Source organism: Macrosteles quadrilineatus, unplaced genomic scaffold (genome assembly GCF_028750875.1).
Source record: "Macrosteles quadrilineatus isolate MER2022 unplaced genomic scaffold, UCM_ALF_1.0 Scaffold_1__1_contigs__length_201487025, whole genome shotgun sequence".
Taxonomy (NCBI): Eukaryota; Metazoa; Arthropoda; class Insecta; order Hemiptera; family Cicadellidae; genus Macrosteles; species Macrosteles quadrilineatus.
Window position 1 is genome coordinate 184,633,168 of NW_026542594.1, and position 19,535 is coordinate 184,652,702.

The 19,535-nt window shown below is 35.7% G+C and overlaps 1 protein-coding gene across 1 annotated transcript; it reads right to left on the reverse strand.

Moving 5' to 3' along the window:
* Positions 1 to 228: 228 nt before the first annotated feature.
* LOC128991562 (uncharacterized) lies at positions 229 to 18,836 on the reverse strand. Its single transcript, XM_054414560.1, has 6 exons — positions 18,715 to 18,836; positions 14,197 to 14,350; positions 7,410 to 7,549; positions 7,111 to 7,318; positions 5,646 to 5,796; positions 229 to 1,676 (listed from the first exon to the last, which is right to left on the reverse strand). Exons 1-6 carry the CDS (start codon positions 18,771 to 18,773, stop codon positions 991 to 993), a joined length of 1,398 nt encoding a protein of 465 aa, XP_054270535.1. The 5' UTR covers positions 18,774 to 18,836; the 3' UTR covers positions 229 to 990.
* Between the last annotated feature and the right edge of the window lie 699 nt (positions 18,837 to 19,535).

The window sequence follows — 19,535 nt, forward strand, 5'->3', positions numbered from 1 at the left end:
GGTAACCTACCATCGATATAAAAATCATCGACTATCGATGCTCGTCCCTACTGGCTGCCCGGTAGAAACCACTTAAGTGGCTTCCAAAAGGAATACTTTGGTCTTAAAAAATAGTTGCTTTGATACTAGAAAAAACATAATATTCTATAAAACGTATAAAAATAAATAAAAGAAATGTTATGGTAATTAGGCAAGACAATTTAAAGATATTTTTCAAAGTTATGTTTATTAACAGGTGCTTGCAGGAATATTTTACAAGTTATTTTTAGTAGGTTAATTAAAATCATGTATTTTGAAGCTTCTGGTGATTTTCATTTACATCAGTTGTAAGCAGTCATTTTGGTTCCTCATTTACTTTTACACTACATGGTACATAAGTATAAAAAGTATATATATATATATTTATATTAAGTATATTATCATAAGTGCATAAGAAAAAATTTTCTACAACAATATTTTATAGCGCCATGAAATAGGATAGCAAAATACATAAAAATGTGAACAATATTTTTTTGTGAAACAGACCGAAAGAAATAACTTATAATATGCGGAAAATGCTAAATTAAGTCTTAAATTCTTTCATGTCTTTCATTGACAACAAAACCACAACAGATAATAATATTTAACAGGCTATTAACAAAGGTGCATTCTGACGAAAAATAAACAAAAATTGTATGTAAAATTGTGTTCTGTTGAAAAAAGTAAAGTGTTGTCACATTAATGAAAAGTAAAAACTAAATTAAAATGTCACTTCACAAAAAGTAAGAGGCTCACAAGGGACTGAAACAGGTCTGTAAAAATTCCTTTTTCAATTAACAAAGTATTTTTTAATCCTATCACACAAGATAGTTTCAAATAAAGTATAGGAATATATCACTTTTTATTTGGTGTTTATGTTTCTGAATATTCTGTCCACTGACATGAATGACACCTGAAAACATTTCTTCAACATTGTCAAGTTGTTTCCCCCTCAGAGATCACCACTGTTCATCATTGTCCTGTCTGTACTGTTTTGTAACATATTGTGTTTATAGGAGAAAAATAAAATCCAGAATCATCAGGCTGGTATGCAATGTCAAAGTGTGTCCCATTTTCTACTGCACGTGGCTTATAGTAATGGCAATGATGCTGTCTACAAGAAAATAAAAATTTGACTGAATATGTTGAATTTGGAGACAAAGGCACATTTCTCGTGTCATCAAGAATAATTGGAATGTCCCTGTTGGAAGCTCCATCGATCAGTCCTTGATATCTCACTACAGTAGGTGGTTCTGTCCCCTTTCGTATTGTTATAGTGCAGTTGCATTGGTGTTGATTTGAACCGGAGCTGTAAAACTTTACTGAGCACAACTCTATTGCGACTGCTTTAGTATTGATAGTTATTGTCGAAAGACTGAGGCTATTATTCACATGAGGTAAGTTCAATCTTTGTTCCATCAATTCTGACAACGGTTTATCCCTCTTAACAATCTTGTTGCAGATTGTTGTCAAGCCAGGCTGTACTTTCTCAGTTCTCTGAGTTTCACCAATCAACTTGAGTTCATCATACGTAAGCACTCCCAGAGGTACCACTTGAGTCATCAAATCTTGGCCAGACAATGTACAGATTCTAATGTGTTTAAGATGGTCATTTAACTCATTCCTCAAGGCTTCTCCATTTTTCGACTCTCCTGAAACTGAAATTTATCTTTTGATGAAAAGAGTAAAAGCTATTCTAGTAAAATTATGCTAAATGTCTAAAACTAAACGAAATACTCCTGTTACATCAAACCTTAAAAAAAAATTTAATATATATGATTGGATTTTTACTAAAATGTTTCCATAAACGTCTTTCTTTAAAAAGTCTTTTCCCTATTTCAATAACATTAGAGTGAATATGTACTTAAGTTTGCTCCAACGGGGAAGGGGACCATGGGAACAGGGGTTTATGGGGGGGAGGGTTTATGGGGTAAAAATGGGTTTGTCCCATTTTTGACCCTATCAACAAAAATTTTGCAATTTCTTTCTAAACTGTTTTGTAGAACTTAAATACCCCCGCCGCAGCAAACCTGCCGACTAAGCGAATTTCCATTTGTCTGAATTGATTTTCAGTTAAATATATTTTAATAACATTAGGTTTAACGAGTACCTAGGTTTGCTGCTACAAGGAAACTAATAAAGTGTGTTTTTGAGTAAAATATTGATAGCTTAGTACAAAATAAATAAATTTGCCAAGTTTGATCAAAATATATCCATAAACAAGCAAACTACAACATTTGACAATATTCTCCATAAGAATAACATGTGAATTTTAAATTTAAAATTTTTTTAATTTTCTCCGTTACTAATAATCGAACAAAAATACTTTTATATACTAAATTATTTGTTTTTTTAAGCTCTTTAAAAAGGTCTAAAGAGAAATCGGGAAATTTTGTGTTTTGAGGGTCAAAAGTGAGAAAAACCAATTTTTACCCCATAAAACCCCCCGTAAAGCCCCGTTCCCATGGTCCGATCGTGCTGGTTCGCGAACTCATTCAAGTTTATCCTGCTTTACACCTTTAAACCAAATTTCATCAAAATCGGACAAAAATTACTCAAGTTATCGCGTTCACGGACGTATATATATATATATATATATATATAAGTCTATAAAGATTAAACATTAATAAACTTAGTACCCAAGTAAAATTATTTATTAAAATATTTACTGACTATAGTTTCGGCTCTAAGGCCACTTTCAAAGTCTCATCAAAAATATCACTTCAGTGGATAAGGTAAGAATTAAACTAAAGGTATGGCAGATGTTCAAAGATTTCTTGAATCCGCCATTTTGAATCTTTGAACGACTGCCATTTCTTACTCAGGCATTCTTTTGAGCTTGAATTTACGGCATCGTAATTTACTAGTGAAGACCTTTAATTTGATGTGCATATCGACCTATGCTTACGTTAACAATTTCCTTCCGATTCCTAGGGCTGTGCCCCCTGAGGAGTAAGCGTATAATAGCAATGTAAATAAAACTAGGGTTGCTTTCAGAGAGGTGAAAGCCAGTTGAGCGGAACAAACGTGATTTGATATTTGTATAAGTAACTAAATGTAAAAAAGTCAAACTAATTCTTGTTTTATTGATTAAAATTATAATAATTCAAATTTAGTTTTTTTACTACATCTTATTAATGAATTATAGCAAGAATAAATCAAATACATTTCTAATAAACTACAAACAATTATTCAATAGGCTATACAATTAGAAATTAGTAGCCTACTTCTGAACAGGCCGAGACAATTATCCATACCTTGGTTAAAAGTGGACTTCTATAAGCCTAGGTAATTAATTATTAACTTATTATTATGGTTGTAACTGGACATATGTATAGTCCGTGGCTTGGCAATCAAATAACAGTATTTATATACGATAGGCTAATGTTATCAATATTTGAAATTACTGAATTGTAACCAAATTACTGTTTCACAAAATGCAGATTCCATTTTCAGCCGAGCCATTAAAATGAGGATTTGCCGAACAATTATTAATATTACAGAATAGTATATAATGATATACAACTTTTCACATTCCATAATTATATGTTAGTTTTGCTATGGTCAAAGGTACAAATCCAAATGTTCTCTTTTCTTTTGGTCAGTATGTAATAATTTGCTAGAATCATTGACTTTATACAAAGTCAAAGCTAGAATACTGTAGATGGTTTGTTAAGTTAAGACCATATGCAAGCATTTTTGAAATCGTTTCCCCGTTTAACCTTAACCAACTATTCCATTCCAAAAGATAAAAATTATATGGTGCAACACAAATAAACAAATCCAAATGTTCTCTTTTCTTTTGGTCAGTATGTAATAATTTGCTAGAATCATTGACTTTATACAAAGTCAAAGCTAGAATACTGTAGATGGTTTGTTAAGTTAAGACCATATGCAAGCATTTTTGAAATCGTTTCCCCGTTTAACCTTAACCAACTATTCCATTCCAAAAGATAAAAATTATATGGTGCAACACAAATAAACAACCCGATCGCCTACCTATAACCTACACTATACCTTCCTAATCTAACCTTACTTCAAAACACTTAATGTAGTCACGAATACTCATAAACCCCGACCTACCTCCCCACATGCCTAAATCAGTGTTCAATCTGCGTTTTATCAAAAAGTGTAATAACTTACTGTACCATCGATGTAATTCAACATAATATAACCTATGAGGTATTATCGGATTAAATACCGTTTTCGATGCGGTTCGATATATCGCTTATTAAATCCTGATTTCTAACATTGGCTGTTTCTAATCAGCTGGCAACACAAATAGGTTCCCAAGAAAGTAGTCACCGGTCCGTATCCCTCCGCTCCTTGTTTATGCTCCGCGCATTGAGAAAGTAGTTCCGTATATTCTCTCGATTTTCAGTGAATTCCGTGCCTTAAAAAAATGTTTTAACGGCATTTTCTTGTTTATTAAAATCATAGGAATGGTTTAAAATCGTTTAAAAGAAAAGTATAGAAAGTTCAGAAATACCTTATGATTCTCTTGTTTACATTTTTCTTGTAAACAAAAAAAACTGTCATAGCTACTTTAGTCCCATAAGCCTAATGTTAAAAATTTTAAATTTTAAGTTCGTTTTAAATTGCATTAGCATTATCTAATTGAAATGTGTTTGCTTACAAACCATCTCATTATTAGTCTAAGTAGTCTTGTTAAGTTTGGCTGAAATGTGTTCAGCCGTTATTGAGTGATGGTGTTATATTGTTTGCATTGAAGTTGATCCCAAAGAGCTTCGCTCGCTCCGCTCAATGAATCTTTGAACAACTGTCATTTTGCGCAAGATCGAAACCTTTTGAAGTGCGGTTTGCGGCATTGTATTCTACTAAAAAAGACCTTTAATTAGATGTGCATATTGACCTATGCTTCCATTTAAGATTTTCTTCCGACTCCTTGTGGGCCGTCCCCCTGAAGAGCTATTAGATCACTGAATATGTGTTAAAATAGAGTTTTATGCCCTATATCTTTGTACTAAGTATTGTAGCTCTATCTGAATTATTTTTTAAAATATTTAACTGTCCTGGGACTTTTATACCACTCTGTATTAAAGCGCTGTTGTATGCCTAACGGTCACGGAGAAAATTTAAAAATAGTGTAATTTAAAATTCCCATGTTTTTCTTATGGAGAAAATGAAAATTGTTGTAGTTTACTTATTTATGGATATAGGCCTATATTGATAAAATTTGGCAAATTCATTTATTTCATCCTATACTATTGACGTATGGTCAAAACACACTTTTTACCTTCCCCGTAGCAGCAAACCTAAGCACTTGTTAAATCTAATGTTATTTAAATAGGGAATAAATAAGTCTTAATTTTATGGAAATATTTTAGTAAAAATGTAATCAGACAAGTTGAAATTTGCTTAGTCTGCAGGTTTGCTGCGGCGGGGGTATATTAATAACTTTCTAACTAGACTATATTAATAACAGTTGATTTTCCTTCTCTGAATCCAAATTATGAATCTGTCAACATATTATTGTTGTGCCATTGTCTGGGGCAAAGCATGTATATAATCTTTATTATCAGTAAAAAATATTGAATCAGGAATTGTTATTTAAATACTACAAAAATATTTAGAAATCCATCAAATTGTGTGAGAACACTGATTACCTCTATGCCTAGCCCATTCAATGGCAGAGGTCCAAAGGTCAATTTCAGGTACGTTGCACATCTCCTGTTGCAGGATTGTTAGAAAGCCGAGGGGAGACATGTCAGGAAACAGAGGACTAGCCAGAACCTTGTCTGTTTCCGTCTGGAGTATCTGAATACAAGAACAATCATTTCAACATTGCTAAAGGTAAATATCAATTCAATATTGAGTAAAAACAGGACAATTGCTGTCTCGTATATCTGAGAAAATTAATACTCACCATCAATAGTAATTAAGTCTATTTTTTCTAATGTTTAGCATTTTTAGTTCATAAAACTGATCTTATTATCTCTAAAATTAATTAATAACATTATTGCTAGAAGAGAAATTTGACCTCTGGTTTTTGTGTAATCTGGGTTACACAAACAATTATAAGTTTTGACAAGGATATCTACAATGAATTATGCAAATTATGATTCCAATAGCTTTTTAGATACCCAATAATACCAAAGTGTGAGATATGTGGTTGTTATAAATTTACAAGATGTAAAAAAAACCCAAATAAAACTGTAAACTGGTACTGATTTCAGGATCCTTCATATTCTTTATCTAACTCACAATACAAATTATATGCTGCAATATTTTTTTTCTTTAAACAATATACTGAAAAGTATAATCTTAATTTAAAAATTACCATTTAAGTTAGCGATTTTATTTATATGCCCACCATTTCTAGAGTGACCTAAATTACAAGTAGGACCTGACATTACACAGTGACTCAAACGCATAAATGGGGAACTTCTATGTATTAAACAAAACTTGTGTTATCCTTTATTATAAAAGTGTCACCTTTTCATTATTATCGTCTGCTAATAACCGGTCACATAACACTAGACGAGGTTCGTAATTTTCTCGCAAACGTCAGAGCCAAATTCTTGCCGCCCACATTGTTGTATAATCCCGCCCATCATCAGAATAGGTCAAGTAAACAAATTAAACAGAAATAATTTTCAATCATATTGTGGGTTGCCAAAAAATTAATTCTCTTCAGACTTTATCGTTGTTTTCCGCGTTCGTGGCTGAATTCTGATCAACTCCTGTGGCCGTGAAGACAGCATTCTCGTCTCCCAAGGTCACAGAAACGACATCGTCTTCCACGATGGCGGCAACATTTTGATCATCTTCCGCGGTTCTGTAATCATAGTCATTTTCTTCAGCGGACACGGTAAAACTGTTAATAACCCCCACGGTAACGAAACATCATTATCGTCATTGACGATTGCGGGAACATTTTGACAATACATGCATTAAAAAAATATATATCCCCAGAGGGGGGGGGGGGTTGGGTCAACCCCTTTGCCCTCCACCTCTTGGATCCGCCACTGCTTATCAGACAATTCTTGGTAGGGATCCTGTTTGATAAAGGACATATAGCCATATCATATGACACAATCCTGGAGCTATACAAATGTTGTACAAACTTACCCCATTAATCAATGAGTTTAGCTCGAGAACGGTGTAACAAGCAGGGTTATTCATAAGGCTGCAGATGTTGGTGACGTTCAACAAAGACATAAGGCGTATTCCAAGCCTTTTTTTTAACTTGGACATGAAATATTTGTCTGCAACGTATAACAAGTTGTCTGCTTCATCAAAGGTCAAGTTTTGAGTGTTATCGTAGCCGTAAACAAATCTGAAAACAAAAGATTTAAATCATTTTAAATTTCCACAATATCTCACAACTATTCAAACACTTTTCTGATTAGCCGGGAAATTTAACTTACCTTAATAAGTTTCTAAAAGTTTGGGGGAAGACATCAAGTAGTTTAACATCATTTTTTTCTGCTATCTTTGAGTTCTGCAATTCTGCTCTGAAAACCACAGAGTGGGCTAGAAGCATCTTTTTCACCACACCAATCCTCTCCTGCAAACAAACAATAACTAACTGATGATGAAGAATAAATAGTTTTGATGGGAAAATAAATAATCACCAGATAAATATTGGCTATTTATCCCCTGCTTGTTTTGTTAACTAGCAAAGAGCAAACATAAGTAGGTCTATTTGTTACACATGATGTTATTTTTAAGCTTACAAAATAAACCTGACAGACATGTTTGAGAAAATATTCAAGTGAAGTTGAATCAGGTCAATGGAAATTCACCCAGGCTGCAGGTTAGCTGCAACAGGGGTAACTGACTTTAATATTTAATTGTTCAATAATCTAAAAACCTCTTTTAAATAAAAATAATTTGTGTTGCCCAGCTTTAAGTTTTGAATCGACGAAGAAAGATTAAAGTTCGACATAGCATACAGTTCAAAATTTTTTTTACGTCTTAGTCTTAGGCAGTCTTTTTGACTAACATGGCAGCTAGTCAGTGGGATATGGCGTGTTCCGTTATAAAAAGAAAGTTACAACATATGATAACAATAACAGTGATTCAAAGATGGGGATGCCACCTATGTGTGTATTTTAACCCAAATATGAGTGAAGGATGAGTGTAGAACGAAGTGTGATGCCCTTTGTAGCTTTGTTACTAACTTAGGGTGCGATCACAAAGAAAGCTGGTTACAAGTAACTTACTTTCAGCACTGGTTCCAAGCGCTTGAGAATGCTGTTGTGTGTTCACAACAAACGCTTGCATTTCAAGCTCAGTGTAGTCCCAGCTCTGGTTGAGACAATGTCTTCCTCAAGTGATGAAGAGTATTTGATTGAAAAAGTAGAATTAAAAATTCATAGAAGGAAAGTAGATGTTCATGCAATTAATCGCGAAAGAGGTAGGTTCGGGGAATACCACTATCTATTTAATCAATTGAAATTGGACAATGTGAGGTTTTTTTTCTTATATGAGAATATAGTTAACCACGTTTAATTACATCCTCGAGAAAATTGAAAGTGTTTTAGTGAAGTTTTTGAGGAATTGGCATAAGCAACCTATCCATGTACCAGAACAAATTTTTGACCAATAATAAAATCTAAAAATACTCTAAGGGAGTTTTAAGCACCCTATGTAGCAGATTAATTATAATGCAAATAATATTGTGAGATATATTCAAATGTTTTCATTTTCTAGGTAGGAAAAGTATACAAGTTTCAACTAAAAAAAAATCCAACACTTAATTAATATTGAATTAAATGTGTTTGTCTATCATCTCAATACATATATGTTATATTTGTCCTATTGGTTAATTGAACATTCTAGGGAAAAAACCACAATATGTGGGTAGTATATTTTTTTTTGAAATTGGAAGCTCTAAATACTTGAGCTATCAACTCATCGACATCCATGCACTGTTAGTAGTTTGTACAACTGACTGGTTCGGTCAACGAGCGCCGGAAAACAAGTACGAAACGTTCTTGCGTGCTTGTCAGAGCTTGTAACAAGCGCTTGCTAGCCGGCACAAGCTTTGTCTGTGAACGCACGCTTGATACTATGTTGACTTTTCTCACGCCGGTTCGAGCTTGCAAGCGCTTGCCAACAAGCGCTTGTAACCAGTATTTTTTTTTTGTGAACGCACCCTCAGACCAGCTATCTCTTGGTAATGAGATTAAGTAAACTGTCGTAACAGTTCTGAAATAGCATTGCATTTCTTCATCAATATTAAATGCAGACTACATGGAACTGTATTTACTTAAGTCCACATTAATTAAGTTTTACTGGATTTGGTCTATGAGCTTGGTGTCATTATATTTCCTAAGTTTAAAATATTTTCAGCAAGAGCTAAGTAGGCTGCAACTTATAATCAGTTGTTTTAACAAGACGTAGGAATTGGCTAACTCAGGAACTCGCTAACTCAGTCGTGTGTCGGAACTGGCTAACCGTCTCAATCAGGAATTGGCTAACTCTGGAACCTGCTAAACTCGATTTTGTTTCGCGGTGGAATTTGCTAACTCTGGAAGTCGCTAACCCCGCCGCAACCACTGCGCGGAGCGTTGCCAACCTTGTACGACGAAATAATCGTACACTGCCGTATTTCAAAATGTCAGTGTCAATAAAAATATAGTAAATGTTATTGTTTTTTTGTCATCAATTCCACTTTTAACAGCTACCTAGCCCAAAGTAATTAAAAAATCATTGAAAAGTGATTTTCTATTTAACTGTAGGCCTACAGCGGCCAATTAGATGTTTATGATTTCACTATCAATAAAATATAAATGCCATCAGTATTATAGGAAAATATTGAACATTCAGTAGTACCAATTAAACCTCTATGATATTAAGCTAAAATACACACAAGTTCTCAAATACAGAAAACAAATTTAATCGTAATATTGTAATAAACCAAAACCATTAATTAATACAGTCATTAACCATCGTAACTTTCATAACTAATTCAAAATATTTAAAATTAAAGGTTCGTCGTTGAATCGTTCAACTTACGTGTGAAAATATGACATAGACTATGTTTCATAACAGTTTGTAGAATAGCTGTAAATCTAGGCCTAATAGTTTAAACCAAAGCATTGTAGGCCTACTAGTAAAAGCTAGTTGCCTAATTCTAAAATGTGTTAATTTTTTTTAGTAATAATGTTACATTTTTTACAACAGTTTTTAGATTGTACACCTAACCCCACTAGTAAATAATAGGAGAAGATATAATATTCTTATATTAAAACGTGGCAGGGTTATTTTATTTCACGATTCTTAATCAAGGACTTGACGGATTTTTCTGATGCTAGTGTTGAGTTTCTTTTATATTACTTTTACAATCGCAATATACTATACCAAGCCATTGCTCAGTTCCCCGTTCCCCGGTACTGAGCTACCCAATAGACAATAACTTTGTTGTTGGATAAGATCAGCTAATTTTAGCTATAGCCACCATTCATAAAATGGTAACAAACAAGAACGCCTGGATCCATTTAGAACCATAAAAACTCCTGACTTTTTAAAAGTACTGGAAGCCGTAAAGTTAATATTAATTAAACAAAATACAGTAAACCCTCTCATATCCGGACTAATGTGGCGCCGGCCGATCCGGATAACAAAAAATCCGGATATGAGAGAAACATTGTTTTAGATGAGAAAACAGCTGTACAACAACTACGGTACTCAATTTTAGTAAGCCTTAAATACGGAAACGTTTGATTATTAAATAAAACAACGGTATTTTGGTTATAATAACACTTTAATAGAACAACTAACCTCAAAAAATATTACGTAATACAGTAACGGTACAGTGAAAAAATGAAATGGAACTAAGAAAAACACTTTAATATAACATCAAAACTCAAAAAATATTACGTAATACAGTAACGGTACAGTGAAAAAATGAAATGGAACTGAGAAAAACAATTTAATATAACATCAAAACTCAAAAAATATTACGTAATACAGTAACGGTACAGTGAAAAAATAAAATGGAACTAAGAAAAAGACAAGTAGGCCTACTGTAATGAACAAAAATGTAGAGCTGTATACAGAGTAAAATAAAATTAATCCACGAGAACAGCTCTTACTTTGTACTCACAGTTAAGTTTTGGACAAAAACGGTGTTATTGTGGCTTGTTTGGCTCGATTAACACGCTTCTTTGACGTAATGTCTCTCCACCTACGAAAAAGCAGAAGATCGGCTCCCGTTGCTTCCTCTTGTTTCTCGACATACTCGATCAGCTGTTCGATGGCCTGGAAAGCCTCACTATGCGTCATGGTTGTTTTCTGGATTTCTTCTTCTTCGTCGTCGTCAGGAGCGGGGTCTGCGTTAACTAAGTCTATGATGTCATTGTCAGTAAACTCCTGGATTTCGTCTTACTTCATCCACTCACTCACTGCGTCACTATCTATGTTGTCACAACCAGGAACGTTTCTAAAAAGTTCAACGATTTCTTCACCTGTTTTGTCATTGCAGTTTTCTGTTTCTTTTTCTACTTCTTTGTTATAATCTTGGTCTACTTTGTGGTCTAAAAGCTTTTTCCACGATTTAACCAACGTTATCGGTTTGTTTGAGCTCTTCCCAAGCGCTAGAAATCCACAAGGCAACATCTAGCATGTCAGTGTCTTTAAGGCACTCAGAAACACTCTTTCCCACATCCATGCCCTCAATAATGATCGTCAGTAGCTTACGTCGATACAAACGTTTAAGTGTTTCAAGGACCCCCTGATCCATTGGCTGGCACAAAGAGGTTACGTTCGGCGGCAAAAACACGCACTTTATTTCTCCACTTGTTAGTTCATCTGCAGACGGGTGTGAAGGGGCGTTGTCAAGCAATAAAATAGCCTTCTTTGGCAAATTGTTTTTTTTCAGCAAACTTTTCAACAGACGGGACGAACTGATTGTTAAACCACTCTCTGAAGATCGCAGAATTCATCCAAGCGCTTTTTTGTCCTCTGTACCACACCGGTAATGTCGACTGATCTTTGAAGTTTTTAAACGCTCTTGGTTTATTTGATTTTCCAATCATGCAGAGTTTGAGTTTATTGTTTCCTGTGACGTTGCTGCAGGCCATTATTGTAACCCTCTCCTTTTTCTTCTTATAACCTGGAGCGCTATTTTCTTCCTTGGAAGCGAGAGTGCAGCTAGGTAGCATTTTAAAGTTCAGACCACTTTCGTCACAGTTGTATAACTGGTCCCCGCTGATTCCTTCCTCGTCAAGCAGCTTGTGTAAAAACATTTTAAACTCTCCCACAGCGTTTTCATTTGCTGACAACTTTTCTCCGCTTATATGAAGCTTTCTGACCCCATATCGATTCTTCCACTTTTCCAACCACCCCTCACTGGCTTTGAAATTGGGATCACTTCCGATTTCCTTATTAAATTGGAGAGCCTTTTCCTGCAAAATGGGTCCAGACACGGGCAGTCCTTTTGATCTACATTGTGTAAACCACAAAAATAACGCTTCGTTCACTTTGTCATTTACGGCCGTTTTCATCATTTTGCACTTTTTTATTCCTGAACTTGATGCCTGGTTAGAACACCATTTTTCTATTTTTTCACGGGATTTTTTCCAGTCACTCACTGTACTAGTCCCCACTCCCATCTCACTCGCTATCTTTTTTGCACTTTCGCCCGCTTGCAAACGTTTCAACGCGTTAAGTTTGTCCTCCATCGTAATGACAATCTTTTTTCTTTTTTCGGCCATAACAATTTCGCCTCTAGCACTCTTCCTTCCCGAAACTAAAACGAACCGTACAAACAATGACTAGGTCACTGAGGCACAAAAAAAGCAGCACTGACAACTGACACGAGTGATGAATTGTCGTCGCCGCGCATGAGTAGGGCGTTGGCGTGGGTAGGAGGGGCGGGTAGGAGGGGTGGGGGAGGGATTCTATTTTTGTTTCGTGAGTCAGTGACCTTGCCCGCGAGACTGCACGTCGCACAACCCTCCCGGCGCGCCGGCGTGTCTAACCGGCCTACAATCGGCGACTGCTCGGTCAACAAACATTCGCCCTAGTGTTTTTTTAATTTTTGCATTTTTTCAAAATCGCGTCCGGATATCGGAGGGTCCGGATATGGGAGATCCGGATAAGAGAGGGTTTACTGTAAAGAGGATGACCCGGGTTCTACACTAATAGCCTACGATAACATAAATTAAAAAATTTTATATTTATGCATAGACTAATCTTTAATGCAATCCATAAATATATTACCACTTTATAATGTAGGCCTATTGATTTAAATTTATTTAAATTCAATAGCTCTATTTAAAAATATATTTAACACTACTACAATGTTTTCTGTAATGACATTTAGGCTAACGTGTAAATTTTATCAGGAAGTTAATCCTCAAAATTCTAGGCATTAAGTCTACGGCAATTACTGGAGCCTCGAATAGGATAGACTATTACAATACTGCTTCAATTTTTGTTAAAAGATTATATATGTTTCCTAACAACATACTGTAAGAGCATTAAAATTCCTTTTCTTGGCTATAAGGCTTGTGTTTTGTTTACAATTTGTTTCTTGCTTTCAGTCCTTTAAAACCTCATTTAACCAAATAAAACGTTCTTATCATAAATAATAACACGCCCCCTAGTTATAACCAAACAGTAAAGAACAAATCATGAAATAAAAAACAAAAAACAAACAACAAACAAAACAAAAAAAAACAGAAAAAACAAGGTTCAAAATTTACAATGGGATGTAAAGTTTACTTGGGTTGGTTAGTCTATGGTAAGACTATAATGCATTGTCCACCCTAATAATCATAAGAAGAATAATATTAGGCTAAACATACTTCTGAATATATATTTATTTTATCGACTACGTTGATCTTACTCCTAATTATTCGTAGGATACAACATTATGGTACCGATACGATCGTAGGTACAACACTTTCGGCAACACTGGCCAACAATCTTCGTGCTTGGCTCCCATTGGACGGCACGCGATGCTTCTGATTGGGAGTTAGCGAGTTCTGCCGAGGGACCGAGTTAGCGACTTCCGTACGAGGACGGAATTCACTAACCCAGCTCTAGAGCGAGTTAGCGGGTTCCGGAGTTAGCCAATTCCGAAACCGAACAAGTTAGCGAGATCCTCTCATCGATCAAATTTGAAGATAGGGCGTTTAACATGGGGTTAGCGAGTTCCAGAGTTAACCAATTCCACGGATCCCAACAGTATAATAAGTTTACCGTGTCTCCAACTTCAGGGTTTCCCACTACGAAGTAACAGTTGTACTGCTCTTCAGGGTCAAACAGAAAGGTGATGAAATCAGGATCATCTGCACCTGCCACAGCCACTTGCATTCCACTGGCCTTAGCCGCAGAATCAGGGCCTAGCGACATCCTGCAAACAATCACAGCATTTTTTACTAACTTCGGCTTTATTCAATTTGTTACTCTGGCTTAATAAAGGGCTTTGATTTGACTTCAATAGTATGAAAACTCTTAACATTGTCTTACCTGGACCCAAAGCCAAAGGACTTGGGCTCCAGCTCCCCCCCGCAGGACCCCGTCCTCCGGTGCACCACACTACCCACCAAAACTGACCCCCTGATCAAGTTCACCGGCCTACTTAAAGCCTTAACATCTTTCTGTAGGTCAACACAAGTTATTGTTTTACAACATTACCAGCCTACTCACACAACATTGCCAAACACTTCCTCCCCCCATTACAAAACTTATTACTGAAGTTGTTTATAAAATAGAAAATGTTATAATAAACAATAAAAAAACGTAAGTTATAAAAAAGACTCAGGCCTACTTTATGTAAATACATATAGGCTACAGTAGGGCCTACCGGTACCGTACTATTGTATAGGCCTAAGATAAAAAAAATTGCAATAAGTAAGTGTATGTAATGGTCTTATGAAAAAAATCATTTGGTACAAGGACAACTTATTTTATCAAAGCTATTAGAAAAAATGCTTGGTGTAATGTAATTTATTCATTGCCCCTAGGTGTAATGAAAAATAAATACTTTGTTAGAAGGCCTATTACTTAACTTCTTACTCATTATTTCAAAGCTCTTTTTCAAAAAAAAAGTTCCCGAACAAACACACCGGTAGGTCTTTCCACTGTCCTCCCTTGAAACCTAAGTCAACAATCACGCAGTTTCTTCTTATTCATCCATTTTATAATATCACAAAATAAGGCCGATGAAAAGGCAGCACACTGAACTAGGCTCCGGGAAACCCATTACATCACATTGGAAGCTAACTTACTTCCAGTATTGACGCGAACCTCTCCCCAAAGTTGACTGGCAACTGGGTAAGAGGTATGAGTAGCCGAAACTGATTCCGCGAAAGAGGTGCGTGAGGTAGGCTACGTACGTCAGGCAACAGCCCTGCCAAACGCAAACTACTTATGGTTTTTATAACGAAAAATATAGTGACCCAGGGCTGGGGGTAACTTCCGTGATGGGCCCGATGGAAGGTTAAACAGCAATATCGCCGATATCCTTAGTAATATCCTTTCGCTGTGAAAAATAACGTAATGGTATATTTGGATTCAGGAGGTACAAAACTAAGTTATGAAGTAGGCTAACTTATGATAAGTTAGGCTATACAAATTTTAAGTAATTAAGTTACGTTAACTCAAATGACAATAGTAAATTAAGTTAGGTACTATTAGGCTAAGTACCGGTAGGTTAAGTTAGGCACAAAACAAAATATAATAGAACACGTTGTGCAGGGACATCTGTTTAAGTTTATTTAACAAGTGAACAAAAATCAATTGCATCAGCAATTAGCCTACTGTAGGCCTAGACTAGAGAAATGTGATAACCTAGGTTAGCCTATGTAGGCTGTTAAGTTAGGTACTCGTCTTAAGGTTGTTTTGTAACGTTTATTTACTGTAGGGAAATTTATTTATTTCATATGAATGGCAAAAGCCAATTTCTATAAGTTTGATTTGTGATCAACAAAATACGGCTTCACTTTTTTAGTTTGTCCTAGGCCTACATTTACTCACATAGGCCCTAGGCTAACTTACTGCAGTTTGGTTAAGTTTAGGTTTAGTTTAAAGAATTGTTTCATAATGTTATAAAAGTAAATGTAGGACGTAAACTAAAGTGCAACCCAAAATACCCCCACTGCAGCAAACCAGCTGACTACCCAAGTATCGTCCTGAGTTAGACAAAAATTTCCATTTGCCCTTGCTGACATTTTTTGTATGTAGGAGGTTGTATTAATAGTCAAAGGTAGGAGGTTAGGCTACATCATAATTCATAAGAAATGACATTTAATGATCTAGTAGACGCAATTACATGCAATAGATTTTCCCTACAGTCACCCGACAACGTTGGCTTCCATGTACTGTTTATAGTACAGAAAGCTGCTAATTACTGCATAATAATACTTTGTCGTACGGTTTATACTTTGTCGTCACAGTTTATTACTTTGGGCGCACATCAGGATTCCAACGAAACAACACAAAACAGCGTGGTTCTATTATGCACGTAATCCGTGTACGCTTGGAAATAGGTTGGCAACACTTAAAGATAATAATACTATGAGCAGCTGATTGACTATTATAAATACGATTTAACCTGTCATTTTGTGTTTATAGTTTCGGTAGGCTATTTCTGAACTTTCTGGTCTTTTCTTTTAACCCTCCGAGTGTCCATAGTTTAGGCCTTAATGTCCACCTATTTTTGGACCCTTTGCAAGGTTTTATTAAAACGGATCTGAGAAGCTTAAAACAATGTTAATTCTAATGTTCTATATACCATTTTGTTTGGAAAATCATGGGCTTCAATATTATATATAAAACATAAGGAACATTTAAAAAAAAAAATTTTTAGGTAAAAAAAAATATAATTTCGAAAATTTTCAAAAAAAAAATAAGTTCGCGCTCAATGAAATTGTATAAATTATAGGCCTATAAATATTTGAAAATAGCCACTTTGTTCTAAATTTAATGAGGATTACAAATATATAATCATATAGCGAGGTAAGTTATCAAATAAATAAGTTATGAGCGAAAAACGGAATTCAGTACATAGCGTTTAGCTAAGAATGCATAGCCTAACCATAGCTAGGAATCTGGCTGATAATTTACATCAATATCACTACCTACTTCTTCAGGATCATCAACCAGCACTTCAAAACCACTTAAATCTTCTTATAATGCACCACGTATATCACTACTTTTGATTTTTAACACTGAAACAATGATAAACGTAATAAAACACATCAGTCATCGGTCCGGGGGAACCTAGCTGTTTACAAATACACGAACGTCAGCTGTCTGCATCAATTATGATCGGCTAGGAGAAAAATACAGCGCTGAGACAGACATCTGGAGACAGCTTAGAATGTAACGGAAAGAACGATACCTAACTCGATCCAGTTCAATCCGATTCAGTCAGTTATAGAGCCTTCGCCGTAAACGATGTCTGCTTGTCGAAAAATCGGCAAGTAACACTATACAAAGTGTGGTGCTTGCCGAATTTTCGTCAAGTAACACTGGGAGGGTTAAACGTTTTTATTTTAGGCGCGGAAACCGTTTCAAATTACAAAAACATGGAACTAGGCCTATAGCCTAGTCTATTCTCAAGTAAGTTTAGCGGAGCACATTTCTTGCCGAGGAAAAATAGCGGAGTGATACGGACTGGGTACTACTACTTTCTCTAGGGCACCTATTTGTGTTGCCAGCTGAACCTAAAAACGTGTTGTATAGGCCTAGTATTTGAAAGACTAATTATTTATATGCTCTAAAGTGACTGTAGGAAAAATATAATGTGTAACACGAGTGCAAAAGGCCTTGGCTGCACTCGAGATCATTCCGCACTAATAACTACCTACCTATTTCGCCAGACTACATTATGTTGACGAACTTCCCACACAAGTATTTAGTCCAGAAAACAGCTGTTTGCCACCAGCTTATTCAAATGGGGCTTCATTGCGTACCACTGTTACTGTAATGAGTTTTACCGGACACTAATCAGCTTGGCTAAGTTTACTGTATTTAGTATTTAGGTGTCAATGAGTGGTTAAACAAAAAAATAACCTCTCAATGAGTCAATGACTAGTGATTTTTAGTCCTTTTGGCAATAGGCCTATATAAGGATTTGTACAGATTTTGTAGTATGGCGTAAACTATTGTACGTAACTCGTCCAAAATGTGTGTACCAGACTCGTATAGTAATCCCGTACTCGCGACTTCGTCTCGCACGGGTACGACCACACTTGTCTGGTATACACTTAGGCTGGTAACTATTGTCATGGAAAAATTGAAATGAGCAATCTCACGGGGTACAGTTTCTTAACTGGGCTATGCTAATATATTATCGATTGAAACTATCGATTCGATTAGAAATCAGAAATATTTATTTGTCATTGGACATTACAAAAATGCATTGACAATTAATTGTCATGTGTATATAGCATGGCTACAGTCAGGCTAGACATTACAATTAACATTAGTAGGCCTAAACATTCATGCGATTTTTTCACCATCAGCAAGTTTGGTTGGTTAGGTTATGATAGTTTAATTTGATAAAAAATATAGCCTAGCCTATTTAAAAATATCGATTATTAATCAATATTTTCAATTCGATAGTTTCAATCGATATTAGCATAGCCCAGTTAAGAAACTGTACCCATCTCACGAATTAGCCTATCTTGCCCTAGGCTACATTTCCATTTCACATTCCTGCTTAGGCCTATGTTAACTGTTAACTTAGATACAGTTTTTCTGGTCTCTTACCTTGCTTTTTTGATTCCTGAATGACTCCTACTCCAATCCCTAGGCCTACGTCCTGACATTATTTTGACTAAGGGTAACACTTGCCGACTAGTCAATTAATAACAATAATGGTCCTACCCTACCGCTACTAACTTTACTTATTAGATCTAGATGTTGTTTAGATGTAAATGTATAGCAGGAGATGCAACCCGTTCCTCATCAGTATTCAGTAACAGTAACTGCCGAGTGCCGAAGAGCCGAACCGATTACCGAAGCCCGGAAGCCGAACTGGCGTAGGCAGGCGTACTGGACTGGCGAAGTGGCGAGGGGCGACTGGTTCCGGTTGGTGAGTGAGTGGCGTGGCGATGGCTAGCGTCTTGCGGGCGAGCGCGAGCGGCGACTCAGGCGAGGGAGCTGTAGCTGGGAGAACTGCTTGTGCGAAGGAGTGAGGGGCGTGCACTCTACTCTTAAAGGAACACCACAAATGGGTGGGGGTTTATAAAGAAATCAAATCGAAATCACCATTAAAATCTTATATATTAAAAAACTTTTGCAATACTTACGACAACCATGACCATACTACTGGACCGAATTACATGCAGCTAGTGTCAAATGAAAGATATTTTCCTGTAGATGTGCAGAATCCCCTTATAAACTAAAATAGGCTCAAAAATAAGCATGAAAAATGAATTTTTAATTTTAAAAAAATTAACATGGGCCTCATGTTAATCATTTTGTCATGTTAATCATGATGGTGACAAAATATAAACAGAAAATCCAGACAAATTCCAATCACATATTTTATTTTCAGTGCGGGGTGATAATAGAAAAGTCTGTACATT